The sequence below is a fragment of the Vigna umbellata genome, chromosome 1 (genome assembly GCF_029865625.1).
Source record: "Vigna umbellata cultivar VRB3 chromosome 1, Vumbellata_1.0, whole genome shotgun sequence".
NCBI lineage: Eukaryota > Viridiplantae > Streptophyta > Magnoliopsida > Fabales > Fabaceae > Vigna > Vigna umbellata.
Genome location: NC_142165.1, coordinates 41,125,137 through 41,140,776, shown reverse-complemented (window position 1 = coordinate 41,140,776; position 15,640 = coordinate 41,125,137). Strand labels below are relative to the sequence as shown.

At 37.6% G+C, this 15,640-nt stretch overlaps 4 protein-coding genes across 6 annotated transcripts; 2 read left to right on the top strand and 2 right to left on the bottom strand.

The window, feature by feature from the left end:
- The first annotated feature begins 876 nt into the window (after nucleotides 1–876).
- Nucleotides 877–3,066, top strand: LOC124843038 (uncharacterized). Of its 2 annotated transcripts, none has more exons than XM_047319658.2 (2): nucleotides 877–1,106; nucleotides 1,702–3,066. In XM_047319658.2, exon 2 carries the CDS (start codon nucleotides 1,706–1,708, stop codon nucleotides 2,750–2,752), a length of 1,047 nt encoding a protein of 348 aa, XP_047175614.2. In that variant the 5' UTR covers nucleotides 877–1,106; nucleotides 1,702–1,705; the 3' UTR covers nucleotides 2,753–3,066. The 2 variants fall into 2 exon arrangements, with proteins under 2 accessions (XP_047175614.2, XP_047175615.2); XM_047319659.2 differs by having other exon boundaries at nucleotides 1,682–3,066.
- Nucleotides 3,067–5,804: 2,738 nt separating this feature from the next.
- On the bottom strand, nucleotides 5,805–7,839 carry LOC124843040 (Tetratricopeptide repeat (TPR)-like superfamily protein). 2 transcript variants are annotated; one of them, XM_088103106.1, is made up of 2 exons: nucleotides 6,414–7,839; nucleotides 5,805–6,041 (listed from the first exon to the last, which is right to left on the bottom strand). In XM_088103106.1, exons 1-2 carry the CDS (start codon nucleotides 7,752–7,754, stop codon nucleotides 6,036–6,038), a joined length of 1,347 nt encoding a protein of 448 aa, XP_087959232.1. In that variant the 5' UTR covers nucleotides 7,755–7,839; the 3' UTR covers nucleotides 5,805–6,035. The 2 variants fall into 2 exon arrangements, with proteins under 2 accessions (XP_087959232.1, XP_047175617.1); XM_047319661.2 differs by lacking the exon at nucleotides 5,805–6,041 and having other exon boundaries at nucleotides 6,109–7,838.
- Nucleotides 7,840–7,985: 146 nt separating this feature from the next.
- Nucleotides 7,986–10,741, top strand: LOC124843050 (Leucine-rich repeat (LRR) family protein). Its single transcript, XM_047319680.2, has 7 exons — nucleotides 7,986–8,349; nucleotides 8,437–8,667; nucleotides 8,756–8,902; nucleotides 9,436–9,578; nucleotides 9,679–9,793; nucleotides 10,257–10,402; nucleotides 10,486–10,741. Exons 1-6 carry the CDS (start codon nucleotides 8,071–8,073, stop codon nucleotides 10,335–10,337), a joined length of 996 nt encoding a protein of 331 aa, XP_047175636.1. The 5' UTR covers nucleotides 7,986–8,070; the 3' UTR covers nucleotides 10,338–10,402; nucleotides 10,486–10,741.
- An 836-nt stretch (nucleotides 10,742–11,577) lies between these two features.
- Nucleotides 11,578–15,131, bottom strand: LOC124843052 (protein unc-13 homolog). The gene is made up of 5 exons (XM_088110561.1): nucleotides 14,709–15,131; nucleotides 13,745–14,611; nucleotides 13,091–13,543; nucleotides 12,810–13,002; nucleotides 11,578–12,711 (listed from the first exon to the last, which is right to left on the bottom strand). The coding sequence occupies exons 1-5, from the start codon at nucleotides 15,096–15,098 to the stop codon at nucleotides 11,777–11,779; spliced, it is 2,838 nt and encodes a 945-aa protein (XP_087966687.1). The 5' UTR covers nucleotides 15,099–15,131; the 3' UTR covers nucleotides 11,578–11,776.
- Between the last annotated feature and the right edge of the window lie 509 nt (nucleotides 15,132–15,640).

The window sequence follows — 15,640 nt, the reverse complement described above, 5'->3', positions numbered from 1 at the left end:
TTAGTTGTAACGCATGACTCTTGACAACATAATATTTTCATAAAATAATATATTAATTATAAAAATATTTAAAATATACATTATCAAACCTGTCTTGCCATGGACTTCTTTTTTGTCTTTGTAATAATAAAAAGAAGGAGTTTATAAACAAATTCATATATAATTAAACACAAAGTTTTCCTATTCATTTTACTTCTCCTTATCAGTAAAGAAGAAAGAAAAAGATAGATGTATCATAAATTCGAGTCTTCCTATTAAAAAAACTAACATATTAATAATTTTTTTTTTTATAAAAAAGTTACTTCTTTTGTTTCTCAAGGACATTTTTTTAAATTAACACTACAGAAACTTTTGGTTGAGTTAATTACTGATAATTTGTTTTTAACAAAGGTTTTTTTAGCTAAATTTTCAATATTTTTTATTTTCTTAACTTTGTTGGAGGTTTAGTTAATAAGCTGGAGGTGTCAATAGCAACACAGGAAGTCGATCCTATGGAAGTTTCTTCTTATCTTCCTACACCTTCGTAAGTTTTTTGTGCACCTCGTAAAAAGAAACTTCCTATTTTGTCTTCTGTGAATTGTGTTGGAAATAAAAATGAACTCTGTATAATCCCAAAGTTATTTAGTTTTAGGATTATATAATTCTGAAGTTATTTTCTATTTTAAAATTATATAATCCAAAAATAAAATAAAAAATGATTTTCGAATTATGTAATTAGAAAAGAATAAAATGAATTTTTTATATGGGAGCAGGAAGAAAATTATGGGGGTGCAGTAAGAAACTGAGTCCATGAAGAAAAAGCAAATCACTGAAGGGAAGGCTTAATAAGTGGTTTGAATTCTGAAATTTTGGCCGAATGATTTGTTTGACTTTCTCTAGTTGCGTGTCGGAGAATCCCGTCCCAGGATTATTTTAGATGCGACAAAATGTAAACTGCTACTTTTGGGTTCTCCCAACTACTCTTCTTGGTTTTCTGTACTTTCAAAACCATTCATTTTGATTTTCTTGTTCCAACTACAATTTTAAATTACAAATAGACTGAACAACCGTAATCCCACACAACAAATAACAAGATCACTTCCTCAGCTAAGAAAATAAGGCAAAAGGTAAATTACTCGATAGACCACTCCGTTTCTTGCTTCTCTTTCTTTTTCTGTTGAATTTTCTATACCTCTGCAATCTTTTATTCTTTCTTTCTTCTTGTTTTCATCAACCATCATGCTCAAATTTCTTTCTTGGATTAAGTAGTTTCTCATGAAATTAAATGTTCTTGGGAATCATGTTTGGGACATCAAAGGGTCCATGAATGTGCATATCGACTTGATGATTGTCCTGGTTTGCGATTCTAAGAGCATCTGCCATGGAAGAAATACTTCTCCTCCGCCGCGTTTGAATGAATTGGTTTCACTTGTTTGACTTTTTATTTCTTGAATTTTGTTTCAAGTCAGGATTATTAGAGTACTTTTGGCGGTGCCTGCACATGCGCCTCTTATCTTTCTGTAGCTGTACTTGTTTTTATCTAAAACTTTCTGTAATGTAATTGTTTGTAACCGGACTTGTTTATCTAATTGTTTGTTGGAATTGCTTATACCCTCTTGCTGGTTTTCAAGATTTACTAGTAGTTTTACTTTTCCGGAATTAATGCAAGAACGTAGATGTTAAATATTTATTTGATTGACAGAGATTCTGAATCATATGCAGAAGAATGGAGTATCAAGCTTTTGGCAGGGCCCAGAGACCAAAAGTTGCTATTATAAAGCAGGCATTGAAGGTGATGCTAGTTTTGGCTGTTGGTTCCTGGATGTTATATCAGATCAAGCAATCAAGAAATGATAGAGAGAACTATAGCGATGAAACCAACCTTGTTGGAGGACATGGAGCTAAATTGTTAGGACGTAAAGGGATCCTACCACGCGTAGACGAAATAGATTTTCCTGACTTGGGAAATGTAGACTCTGCAGGAGAAGCTAAAGAGTCAAGCAGTGGCAGCGATGATGGATCAGAATCATCTGACGGAGCCAAGGAAGATAAGGCTGAAGCAGAGCTTGTAAATATCAATGAGAAATTCAGCACGAGAGAAAGAAAAGAAGTGGAACTTGAACCAAAAACTCTACCTGAGGCGTTATCTGAAAATCAATGCAGAGATTCATCCAAAACAACAGTCGGAAAGGTTGGTTTAGAATCAAGGAGTAGTGAGTCAGGTCACAAAAAGCATGGCATTGAGAAATACCCAAAGAGATCAAAAGTAAACGATTCTAAAAGTAATGGCATAGAAAAAGAAGTACAACTCAGGAAACAGCTATATGATGAGCATGTTAGACAGAATGCCACATTAGATTTCTCAGAAAAGGAGAATGATGGAGATGAAGGACCAATAATAAGAGAAAAGGAAACCGGGATACAGAAAAATGTGGTGGAGGGTGCCACGAATGCTGAATTGACAGAGGAAATAGACGAGGTCCAAAGCTTTCATGATGAAAATGGTGCCCCACCTGATGTTAATGAAACTGAGATAGTAGTATTTGGTCGGGCACACATTGTGCATGAAGAAAATCTGTCAAATGTTAGTAAAGGAAGTTGGCTAAGAAAACACATTTATGAGGTCACACACGTAGAAGATAACACCGTTGAAGTGAATCCGGAAACATCAAAGAACGATGCTGATGAAGAAACTAGTGCAGGAAATATTAGTACTCATTACGATACTTCAGGCATCAAACACATTTCAGAAATCGGTGAAGCAGATAGCTAGTTGGTTTAATGAGATTATGTTTCTCATCTTTGTAAACCATAGTTCATAGATGCCACTTTTCATTAGTGAAAAAAAATAAAATACAGAGCTGTAAGGGGTGAGTTTCTAGGCTATAGAGTTTTTTTAATTCATGACTATGTATGATGTAATTATACATAGGGAATTGTAACATTTTAGATCACTAGCTGCTGAATTTGGCCAAGGACCTCGAGGTTTCATTTAGATATGCAGCTTTGTTTTCGTTGGATTTGAAAAACTGTATAGGCCAAAATAACTGTAATTGTTGTGAATGATACATTTTTGTTTTGCAGCTACATTCAGCTCTGTTTAAGTAAGTTGGTTTTCATTGCAAATCGGTGACAAGGATTTAGATTCCCATGATTTCTAATTTTATGAATGGAAAACACATTTTGGGAGAATGTTGTATCTCCAAGTATTTTATTCGGTCCTCAAAAGTAGTTTTCTGATATGATTGGCAACTCCTACAAATGGGTTCACAGGTATGAAGTCAACACACTCCATTTCTGGTAGCTGTTGGTGGACATATACGAGGCGCTATTAGCAGAAATAAAGAAAGAATAGATGAAAATCTGATATATTGACGCAATAATAAAAGATACCGATGATATGCTGTAAAGGGTAGGTAAGAGGTGATGCCTTATTCCTAAATCCTACTCTTTTTGGTCTGAAGGACGTAGTTCATAATGAAAATCACATTTTGAGAGTTGCAATAATTTGTAGGCTTGGTTGTAGTCCTTATTACTCCGTAATAATGCAAAAAGGTGAGAAAAAGGTAAATAGAAAGAGAAAACTTTAATTGCATTGGCTCTAAATTTGGCAGCCACTCACCCACACCTACCCAGCAGCCTCCCTCTATTCGTTACAGCACTGCATTGATTGGGATTCTCCAAAAGGCAACGAGAACATAACTAAGTTATCACTAAAAGCTAATGTCTTTGTTCCACACCCAACGTCATCCGTGTATACACTCATGGAGTGGAAGAGACAAGTATGAAGGAAAGAGGGAGTATCCGTGTGATTGACATAATGAAACTGCAACCAGAATGAGAGAAAAAATGTAAAAATTACAGTAAATATCGTCTTAGGTTTAGGAATCGACATTATTTGACTATAAGTAATAATGAAGTATGTATTTTTTAACTAACTTGTGGAACGAATCTTGATAACATCTATGTTAAAGATGAGAATTCCATATACTAAATCAGAATAACATTCTCCTACAAAAATATTTGGTGACTACCAAATATGCCATTAAATTAACTAAATATCCGTTTTTTTTACTTGCAGACAAAGCACCTTGATAGACAATTTCGGGGAAATTGAGTTTTAAAAAAGTGAAAATATTTATTGTCAGACTAAAAAGATCGAGTGGTGGATATTTTTACGAAACTCAATTATTTTAAAAGTGAAGAGAGTGCTTGGAATTATACAAATTTGATTTTTTGAGGCTTCTTCTCGCACCCCTTGTTTTCTTCATGCACCCCAGATTAGTAATGGCCATAAGACTATTGATTTTTACTAGGTTTAGGTTTGTGGTGGAGGAGTAATGGGAGCTGGATTGTGAAGGAGAGGTGTAGGTTATGTGTTCCACTTAACATTGTTATCAAGAATGCTCCACGCAAGATTCCATCACACATCATACAAACAACAAAGGTAACACCTTCTATTCCATCTCTTTCATCCTTCTTCTTCTCACTGAATATAATTTTTGGTATTATCTTCACACCACGATTGATGTTGACTTTATGGACCATGGTTTCCTTGTGTATTTGATGACAACTCTTCTCCACAAGATCAAGAAATTTATCCAAGCTTGTTGCCCATGAGTTAAGAATATCATTGCTATCTTTTGCGGTTTGAAAACTGACTTCCCATTGGCCTATCAATCTTTGCCACCAGCGCCTTAGATACTACCATATATGAAAAATGCCTCTCAACTTGTTGAATTTTGTATGAAGTATAAGCTATAATCATCACTCAGAAACAAATAACATTTTAAAAAAATGAAATAAATTCGGTACAACACTCATATTCATATATTCATATGTAACAAAATAAACTACTACAGGAAAACACAAACACTAATAAGATCTAAGTCCAATTATACAAGGAATTAACATTATTTTCTCTGTCAAAAACCTTAAGATAATGAGTTAATGGTCTTTCTCGTTTATATACTACTCTATTCTCTTATTTCTATCTAATGTGGGACTTAGACTCCCTAGATTCCATCAATAACACCATGATCATTCAAAAAAAATCTCCACCCGTAACACTTAACTTAAAAGCACAACCACGACTAGAATCACAAACCTGTACGCTGAGACACAAAAACTCTACAAGTTTATTCGACGTAATTCTTGCTTACTATTTTAAAGCCCGATTGTATTTGTGTCAGATTATAAAATTCAATTATATGAAGTTATGTATGTTTATAGAATTTTAAAATCCAACTTATTTGTGTTGGATTTTGAAATCTAATAATATAAAGTTATGTATATTTATCGGATTTTGAAGTTCGTTATTTGTGTATATTGAATTTCAAAATTCCATTACCTGAACGTATCCTATAATTCTGTTTTTCTCTATGTTAACTAAAACACGAAATCCAATTGTCTTTCACTATAAACAGTATCTTTAACTAGATTTCACACTTCACTATGCCCTCGTTACACAGGAACAAAACCTACACCCTCCTCCACAATTTGGGCCCATTACTCCTCCACAATAACCTAAACTTGGTCAAAGTGACAAGTTCTTTAGGTCATTATGAAAATTTTGGGAGTGCAGGAAGAAAACAACTTGGTGCAAGAAGAAACCCCCTTGACTTTTTGAGGAAAAATTAGATCAAGTTATTGTTTCTTTATTGGGCCGCAAATCACTTTATCACCAAGTAATTGGTATTTTCTTAAAAAACAAACTATTGATTTGAAAGAACGTGTGGCAGAGCCACGCAATTTAACTTCCTTATTTTACTGCACCGCCATTATTTCTTAGGAACTAAGTTTTTGTTTATCTTGATTTTATTATTTTATTGTTTTTGAAAGCCTATAAAAGGCATGAGGCAGTATATATCAGAATCATATTGAGTGAATGAATCATGGAGTGTCAATTTTTTTCTCTGCCAACTTCCTTTTCTTCCTCTTCGTGAGTGAATTTAGCTTTCACTTTTCCGAAAACAAAGAGGGCCGTTTCTCTTCTCTGTCAAGCAAAAACATTCACTCCATGCATCATAAGGCTGAATTCGGTATAAGTTTAACAGTCATATCTGCAGATCACGCAAGAATAAGATTCTCAATCCTCAGTTACAAAGACTAGATTATAACCTTGCAATATGAAAGCTTAAACTAAAAATCAACTTATTCTGTAATTAACAACAGAGAATTTACAGATCAAAATTTCTCTACTCTCTGGTGAGCTATCCATACCTTTAACTGGGTCTTCCCCTATCTAACTTGCCCCATTAACACAAAAATAATGGTTATGGAAACATCTTCTGTTTATGGAGTATACATTATTGAAAAATGAAAACATCAAATTGCAAGTCATGGTCAATACAGGCAAAACATTTAGTGTAAATTACTGATGTTTAAAAAGAGTATCTTCAATTTGAATTAGTTGTCAGGCTATAAGCAGGAACCTTAGCAAGTTTTCCTTCTTCCATTACCGATCTTATTCTCTCCACCTCCTTCCACAAGCCTCTATTAGCATAGATATTAGACAACACCACGTAAACCCCATCACTCCAAGGTTCCAGTTCTTGCAAATGCTTAGCTACCCACTCCGCCATGTCCACATTCCCATATTTTTCACACGCACCCATCAAACACCCCCACACTACCGAGTTTGGCTTCATAGGCATCTGCTCCACCATTCTTCTGGCATCCTCAAGCAATCCAGCTCGACCCAGAAGGTCCACCATGCATCCATAATGCTGTAATTGGGGTGCCATGCCATAAACATTCTTCATCATATCAAAATAAAATCTCCCTTCTCGAACTGCCCCACCATGCACACAGGCACTAAGAACTCCAATAAAAGTCACATAATTTGGCCTAACCCCAGCCTCCCTCATATGACAGAAGCATTCCAGTGCTTCCCTCACATATCCATGCATCCCATACACCACGATCATGGACGTCCACGACGACACATTTCGTTCCTCCATAGTTGCAAAAACCTTGTAAGCCAGGTCCAGCCGCCCACACTTCCCATACATATCAATCAGCGAATTCAACATCAAAACATCAGTCCTCTCACCAGCTTCAGCCTGGAAAACACATTTATGCACCTGGAGGGCCAGGTTGAGGTCTCCAATCTTCCCACAAGCGGAAGTCACACTAATCATGGTCAACCCATCCGGCGCAAATCCCCGCCTCTTCATATCAAGGAATACGCCGATCGCATCCCGGACAAGACCAGCTTGGGAAAGCCCACCTATTACAGCATTCCAAGAACCAAGCTTCGGGTCAGGATTTTCATCAAATACCATTCGGGCACTTCCAAACTCGCCAGCTTTAAAATACAAACTTAAAAATCCAGTTTCACAGAACTCGTTACATTGCAGTCCAATCTTGATACCAACTGAGTGAACCTGTTTCCCGAGCTTAACATCAAAAGTTTGGGAGACTGCCTTCAGAACAATGGGAAGGGTATAACAATCGGGCAAAACCCCATTCCCCAACATTAAAACATAGATGCGAAGTGCATTACGTGGAGCCTCTAGCCTGGTGTATGATCTTATAATATTGTTCCAATTAAATGGCGCCGGATTGGAGTTAAAAAACTGCGTCCTTAGAACGTGGGCATACAATCGATTCAGTTCCTGTACAGTAGAACAATTACACGAATAAGTAGCTACCAACGCTACAAGGTCGCTTCCTGAATAATCCAGAAGAGATCGAAACGCAGAGTTTTGGGTAGAGAAACAACGACGACGACGAAGGGGGAACGCGAGTTGGAAGAACTTGCGCATAGACATAATAGTGTCCTTGCGCTGCTACATGCTATATGCATGGCAAGGCATGTGCGCCGAAAAAACAAGCCTTTTCTTTCGTTTACATTGAGCGAGGTTTTCAAAAACCAAGGCTAAGGGCATTTTAGGTAGTATGCAATTATAAAGAATGTAGGGCAAGGCCCTAAAAAAATAGCAGGCCTCATTCCAGGCCCAGCCCAGATGGCCCGACAGGTATAAAAAAATATTAAACAGTTTGAGTTGCATTTTGCAGGGCAGGGCAAGGCAATGTGTTCTTTCGGTTGAAGCAGAAAGTGAAATTGGAATCTTCTTTAATTGGAAGATGGAGGAGTCGGTAGAATCAATAGCGGTTCCGGATCACGACGAAGACGATCCTTCATCAACGATTTTGGATCTCAGCAGTTACCAGCTCCACGACCTTGACTCGGTCGAGTTGCCTCCCACTCTCACCGAGTTGGACCTCACCGCGAATCGCTTGTCCACGCTGGACCCGCGCATAGCCAACCTCTCCCATCTTAAGAAGCTCTCACTGCGCCAGAACCTCGTCACCGACAACGCCGTTCTCCCTCTCTCTTCCTGGAGCGCCCTCGCGTCGCTCGAGGTATGTTGTCGCTTAAGCCTCTGTTTGGATGGATGAATAACATTTTCTCATACGCGTTTGTTTTAATCTCTTTTTTTCTACATGCAGGAGCTTGTGCTGCGGGATAATCAATTGAGGAACATTCCTGACGTCAGCATATTCCAGAAGCTTCTGGTATTCGATGTTTCGTTCAACGAGATTAGTTCGCTACACGGCTGTGCCAAGGTCTCCGATACGCTCAAGGAACTCTACGTGTCCATGAATCAAGTTTTGAAGATCGAGGAGATCGACCACTTCCATCAGCTGCAGATTCTTGAACTCGGCTCCAATAAATTGCGGGTGTGTTGAGGTTAACGGTGTTAAGTTACCGGGTCTGTGCTTTGTTTGTTCCAATGGGGTTTTTGATTTTTTTTTGTTTGTGATTCAGGTAATGGAGAATTTGCAGAGCCTTACGAATTTGCAGCAGCTGTGGCTCGGTCGGAATCGAATTAAAGTTGTAAATCTGTGTGGTCTCAATTGTATTAAGAAAATTAGTTTGCAAAGCAATCGTCTCACTTCAATGACGGGTTTTGAGGTATGCTCTCTACCGATGGGGTTGCCCTCAATTTGATTCCACAAATTTATTCTTTCAGGGTAAACTATTCATTTGTTCTCTGTAGTTCTGATTTTAAGTTTTAGTCTCCATACAAAAAAATTATTAAGTTTTAGTTCTTATATGTTTTTTTGTGACTATATAACACCAGCAGAATTAACTTTGTGCATTTGTAGGAACTAAACCTTTTTCTCGTGTAGGAATTAAAACATAAGATGAAGATAAATAGAAGGACTATGTGAATAGTAGGTTAACGCCCCCACCACAAACGCACCCCTTTTTTAGGGTAAAAAAACTATGCATTGATTATTTAAAATGGTTTTGCACTTTCAAACAATCACAAAACCACCATGTTGGTAAGTTTGTTGATTTTTATAATAATCTTAAATGTCATTCAATTGGTAATTTGTGATTTTGATCTAAGTGTAAAACTGTTTTACATCTGTGAATAACCACTAAACTCTTTATTATTAATTTAGAACTTTATAGTTGCTAACCTTCATTCTGGGATGCAGGGCTGCATAGCTCTAGAAGAACTATACTTGAGCCATAATGGTATTTCAAAAATGGAAGGGTTGTCGACATTAGTCAATCTCCGGGTTTTAGATGTATCGTCAAATAAGTTAACATCAGTGGATGACATTACGAACCTGACGCAGTATGTCTGGTTCTCCGTTGGTCCATCTTTTTCCCTCCGCACAAATAACTTTTTAAAGACTTACGTCGGTAATTTCCTTGCCTTGTTTAATTTATTGCAGATTGGAAGATCTGTGGCTTAACGACAACCAAATAGCATCACTTGAAGGAATTGCTGAGGCTGTTGTTGGTTGTAGAGAGAAGCTTACAACCATCTACCTGGAGCATAACCCATGTGTACGGTTCCTTTTTAGTGTAACGTGTTTGATTCATTTTCTTCTTGAAACCTGGAGCATAACCCATGTTGTTGTTTTATGCATTATACTATGAGTTTTACTTTTTAATTAATCTTGTTAGGGAATTGTGTTGTGGACTATAAAATGGGAATAATCTTACTGAGTTTCATTTAGAAGCTCCCATTGCCACTATTCTATTTGTGGCTTTGACTGGATATAAATGAAGTCTCTGTAAAAAGCATAATTTATAAGTTGTACTGCTATATATTTTCACCATTGAGCCTTTCGACCCTGTTTGTTTGTTATTTTCCAAGCACTGGGTTTCTGGGAGGAAGCTTAATTTGACATTTATATTTATCCTTCAGTGACAGATTCCATGTTATTCCTTGTCTGATCTTTCTTCTTTAGGACTTCTCGGTATATGATTTACTTATTTAGGAACTAATCCTGCTTGTTTCTTTCAGGCTAAATCACCCAACTATACTGCATTCCTCAGGGAAACATTCCCCAACATCGAACAAATTGATTCATATGTATTTTCTTAGAAGTTTCTTGGCTTCAGCCTCTTTGAAATCAGTAGCTTTGAAGCTTTGTCCTTGCAGATCCATTTGTAAGTTCTGTATAGTTTGTATGCTGTCATTCTTAATAGTTGCGTTATAGGTTGCACTTTGATCATTTCTGTAATGTATGCAGGTTCCGCTTTGAAAGATTGATGATTTAGCTCCATCCACCTAATGAAGAGAACATGCTTACCAACCATTGGACAATATTGTGGCCTGAACATTTGTTACCTGTCGGATGAATATGCTTGTTATAAGTTACTTGTTTTGCAGACCACATTTTTTTTTATTTATATTTATTTTACGACCAATTTTTGAGAAGCATTGTAACGCATTATTGGTGTTGTTTATTATATTTCCTGCCACAGCTTGTGGTATGCAGAGGTGTAGATTAATGATCGTCCAGAGATTCATTGAAATTTGTTTTACTGATTTCTTCTCCATAACAAGTTAATATTAATGGTCATTCTTCAAAACTCTTTTCCTCTCCGATGTTGTTCTTCAGCTGGATTATTTTTTTTCCAAGTAATGGATATTATAAATGACTGTCAAAAGTTCTGCCCATCCAGAATGGACGGTCTAACCTTAATGCAGGACAACAATATTGATGGGTTAACCCAATGCAGGCAGAACCAAGTCCTTATCCATAACAAAGAAATGAATAAATCATGTACTTGCTGTTTCATTGGTTATAGTTTTACCACGTTGTCTTACAAACATTCCATGCTATCATTTTTAAACTGTATTGAGTTGTCTGCGAACAACGCTATTAAATAATTTTAGGATGATGTTTACCTTGCAAAAAGGAAGCCCCATAAATAACGAAGATGTGAGCATCGTGGTAATTCCCACTTCAGAGTGATCATCTATAGGCTGTACAACCTATGAAAAAAGTTTTGTATTTTCTTTAGGAAGCACTTACAAATGTTATACAGCGTGAACAAACAAATGTGTAACTGTATTACTTTTGAATTAAGTGTTGATTTAGGAGTTTTTATATGCTTTATAAGAAAATTTATTCTTTCCGTAGCATAGATTCAGTTTTATCAGTTATCTTTTATTTTTTATTACATTATACTAGTATTATTATTTTTTATCTTTTATCCCTCATTATACTACTTATCTCCTTCCCCTCTGTTCTCTATAATTGCCGTGATGTTAATTTTTGAATGAAGAAATTTCATCTAGGTGATGAACCTCAAGTCATCTGGATTGGAAAGAAAATTTCAAATGGTTTTTTAGCAGAGAAAAATACCAAAGCAAACAATTACTAATTACAATTTACAATTACTAATTTTGGATCATCTAGGTTGTCACTAAAAAAGCATCCTGGCACAATAGCAGCAGCAGCATCTGAACAAATTAGTTTTTCCACGAGGTTATTCGTTGATTTAGAATACTATACGTTGTACCTTGTTGTATAATTAACGCTTAGACTTCTTAGGCAAGTTGTAGTTCTTTTTAAGGAACTTGGCAGCAGTTTCATCCTTTCTATGACACAAAACTCGCAGAAGAGTGTTTGGTTCCCTTGGACTCCATTGACCAGATGTCGTGGGCAATGGCAAGTGAAATTTCGTTGAAGAATTATACATTTCCTTAATAAGCTGACTGAATATCTTAGTCAAGTCCTCAGTATCCTTGCGAAAGAGGGGAAGCACTTCTTTAACATTTGTAGAATGCTTTTCTATCAAATCAGCTGGTAAACCCTTTCCATTGGACCAGAATAAATCATTGAGAAGCTTAAAGTCCTCATCAATTATAACATGGTCTTCAAGAGAGAAAGCTCGTGCTGGACCCCCAGCTAACAAAACCAACAAGAACCCATCAAAAGAAGCCTTCATTACATCAGTTATTATATGCGTTATTACTCTCTCATGCACAGTGGATAATATTATCTTCAGGCATTGGTTAAGCTCCTCAAGAAAAGGCTCAATTCTAGTGGATGAAACTTCACCAACATATAGGCCATCCCAAAGAACATGGCGGAGATCCTGGAAAATCACTTTGTACGCCATGGCCTCGGAGAGTTGACGGATACCTTCCACAGAAGCAGCTTTAGAAAGCTTGAACTTCAACCTCTTCTCCATACCATCCTCTCTTGTGGATTTAGAATTCCCAAGACGGGCAACGGTACTCCTTTCTAAAGCCTTTAGTCCCATGCCAATGCGCTGCATGGTATTTATGCGAACACAAAACTGGGGTAATCCGAACGAGTTTTCCATGTTTGTTGTTCCAACATGGAATATCCTTCTCTGAGTTACTTGTGACTTTTCTTTTTTTCTGAATACACCGTGAAATTTTGATCCTGGCGAACACCGAGTCAAAGCTGGCATGATTGGGATGAAGGTATTACGGTTTCCTGCAGATGATGATATGAAATGAAAGGCTGGTCATGAAGAGGATTGGTGAGAAACTGTTTGGTATACGATTATTAAATGGTATGCAGTAAATATATACCACAGCCAGCTTTCGCCTTCAAAATGTATTGTTGGAGAGATTTGTCAAGAGCAAACATGAATTCAGGAAGCAAAACTGCATACATGGGTATTATTGGCAACACAAAGAACGCTTCCAGGGAGTCATCTATGATTCCTAGAATTTCAAGAGCGGAAGGAGCAAAGCATTCTTTATTTGCACCAGGAATCCACACCTACAGCAAAAAGAATAAATTGAGGAAGGCGATTTTGAAAAAAAATTCTCTTCTTGTAGATTGATTGATTAGATTGCGAGCAACAAACCTCTTCTTGTAGATTTCTGTCAAGACATTCTTCCAGTGTAACCACTCTGTTCTTGATCCATGACTTGACCAGGTTGATAATTACAGCTTCAGCCTCAAAAGGACACATCTCCCTTATAACGGATTTCCCACCATCGTCACTGTCAACTGAATCTTCCACTGCTATATGTACCAGATCTTTCTCCAATTTATCAGCAGCCATCAGCGTTTGTACAGTATCAGGAGTCAACTCCGTAACACTCTTCACATATTGCTTCAACTCATGACCATAACATACATGAAGGGTAGCAACAGCAACACCGGCAGCAACTGGATGCCATCTCTTCAGTATTGGACTAAACATTGCTTTCTCGCCAAAAGCCACTTCGCTGACTTCTCGTGCAAGAACTGAGAGACGTGTAAACACTTTATCCTCTTCTCTAGCTGCATTCTTGCTGTTCCGTGGATCCAGTTTCTGCTTCAAACAAAACTAGGTTTAAAAATTGCATAAGCATTCAACATTAAATCATTAATAAATCAACAGAGTATATGACTTCCCAGGTTTAATCAGTCATATATATTAAATTTATTGAATTTTATAATAATTACTTTAGAGTTAAACTTAACATAACGAGTGTTTGTGCTTAGGGAGGGAAGTTTGAAGGGTTGAACCTGCCTTAATAAAAACAGCATGCAATGACGATGTGATGTAATTTTCAACTCTGGTGCAGGATATATCATCCTCTTTCTTCATCCTGCTACACTCAAGAGAGATATCTCCTGCCAATATCTTTGCTGACGATACAGCAAGAGAAACAACACTTTGCATTGACTCAATATTACCATCATGGAAAGTATCATGGTAAGCAAGGAGCCTTTCTTCTGCCCAACTTAACATCAAATTCAATGCGTAGCTCAGGGATTTTGAGTAAAATGGATCCATCATCGCCTTGGCATCTTTCTCAGCTTCTGCCAGCAGATTACTCGATGCTAAAAGCAGATCATTTTCCACTTGACCAGTGGCAACATAACGTTGAAACAAGGTCCAAGAAAAACAGACATTATGCAGCATCTCATTCATTCCAAGAATAACCCGGGTTGTCTTGATGAGCTCCAAGACCTCGTCAACCTCTTCTATCACACTGGTTTCTTCATGATTATCAAAACATGCTTCTAACAGAGTTTGGTAGATCCTAAAGTTTAGCGGAAACCCATCAACCCAATGGCATGTATCGGTAACAGACCCATCAGATGATCTACAAGCAAGAGACATAACAACTTTGCGAAGTGCGTGCATTGATTCATTGTCTTTTCCAATATCCATGGGCTTCTCAAGGCCCCCATGGATTATTTGCTGCAGGCTCAGTGCGCTAATATCTGGCTTATCTAACGGCAAGCGAGGATGCAAGAGAAGTCCTGCTTCAAGAACCTTCAAATTCCTCCTTAGCCAAGTCTCGTACTCTTGTTCACTAGCAAAATCTTGACACTTGAGCTGTTGCATTAGCTCAAGGGGCAGAACCATCGATTCTATTCGTCTTCCGAGCTATTTCAAGAACAAACACCAAGTAAGCTTGCTACCATTAAATAAATTCTCAAGGGTTTATTTGATAGAAAAATAAAAGTTTGGAGCAGAAAGAGACCTGGCCAGCAGCTACTCTGAGAAGGGCACGTCTGACCCGAGTGTCAGTGACTTCCGTCACTCTCATTTGCACTCTCATCAACTCCCCCGTCGTCGCCGCCCTTCTATTCCTCCACGACGTCGTCGTTTTCAGTCCCAGCTTCTTCTTCACCTCGCTCGACGCCTTCACAGTCAGCGACCTGTACAAGGACGGCGAAGGATTCCGTTTATCTCCTCTGTTAGAGTCAGAGTGCGAGACGAACGTTAACGGCTTCGGCCCCGAACTCCGGCAGGCTCCGACGAGGATCTCGTATGCCGTTTCCCGGAGCTCCGGTTCTGATAAGTGGGGAGCTGCGTCGGAGAAAGCGGAAGGAGGAAGGTCGTCGAACTCGACAACAACGTGGTCGTGCATGGTGTTTGACAACACAACAACTCTTGCCGATTAGCATTGCTCTGGTTTGTTTAGTTAGCGCAGATAATGAATGGAAAATTGCGGTCGTTGAGTGTGTGTAAGAGTGAGTTTGTGTGAAGATTGGGTTTGTTAGTGTTGCTTGACTTACAAGGCATCTTCCTCTGTAGATAAAACTTAAAAGACATATAATATGCTTCCTTCAGCTATTCTTATTTAGAATTTAAAGGGAAGAATCACTCGTTTAAAACATAAACAAAGGAAGAAACACTGCTTCAAAGTTAACTCTTCTGTGCATATCTCCCAAATACTTAAAACAATTTTGTTACATCCGAAAGGAAGTTAGTGATTGCTTGGAAAAAGTTATTTTTAACAACTCTAACCTTTTTACAATCCCTTCGTTTCAAATATATAAATTAATAAAACAGTCACATAGTTAATATATAGTTATAAAAAGACATTTTGGAACTTCAACAAGGTAATAGTTTATTAATGGTTAGAACACGTTACGAAACTCAATGGTCTAGTTGGCAACTGCTTCTTGC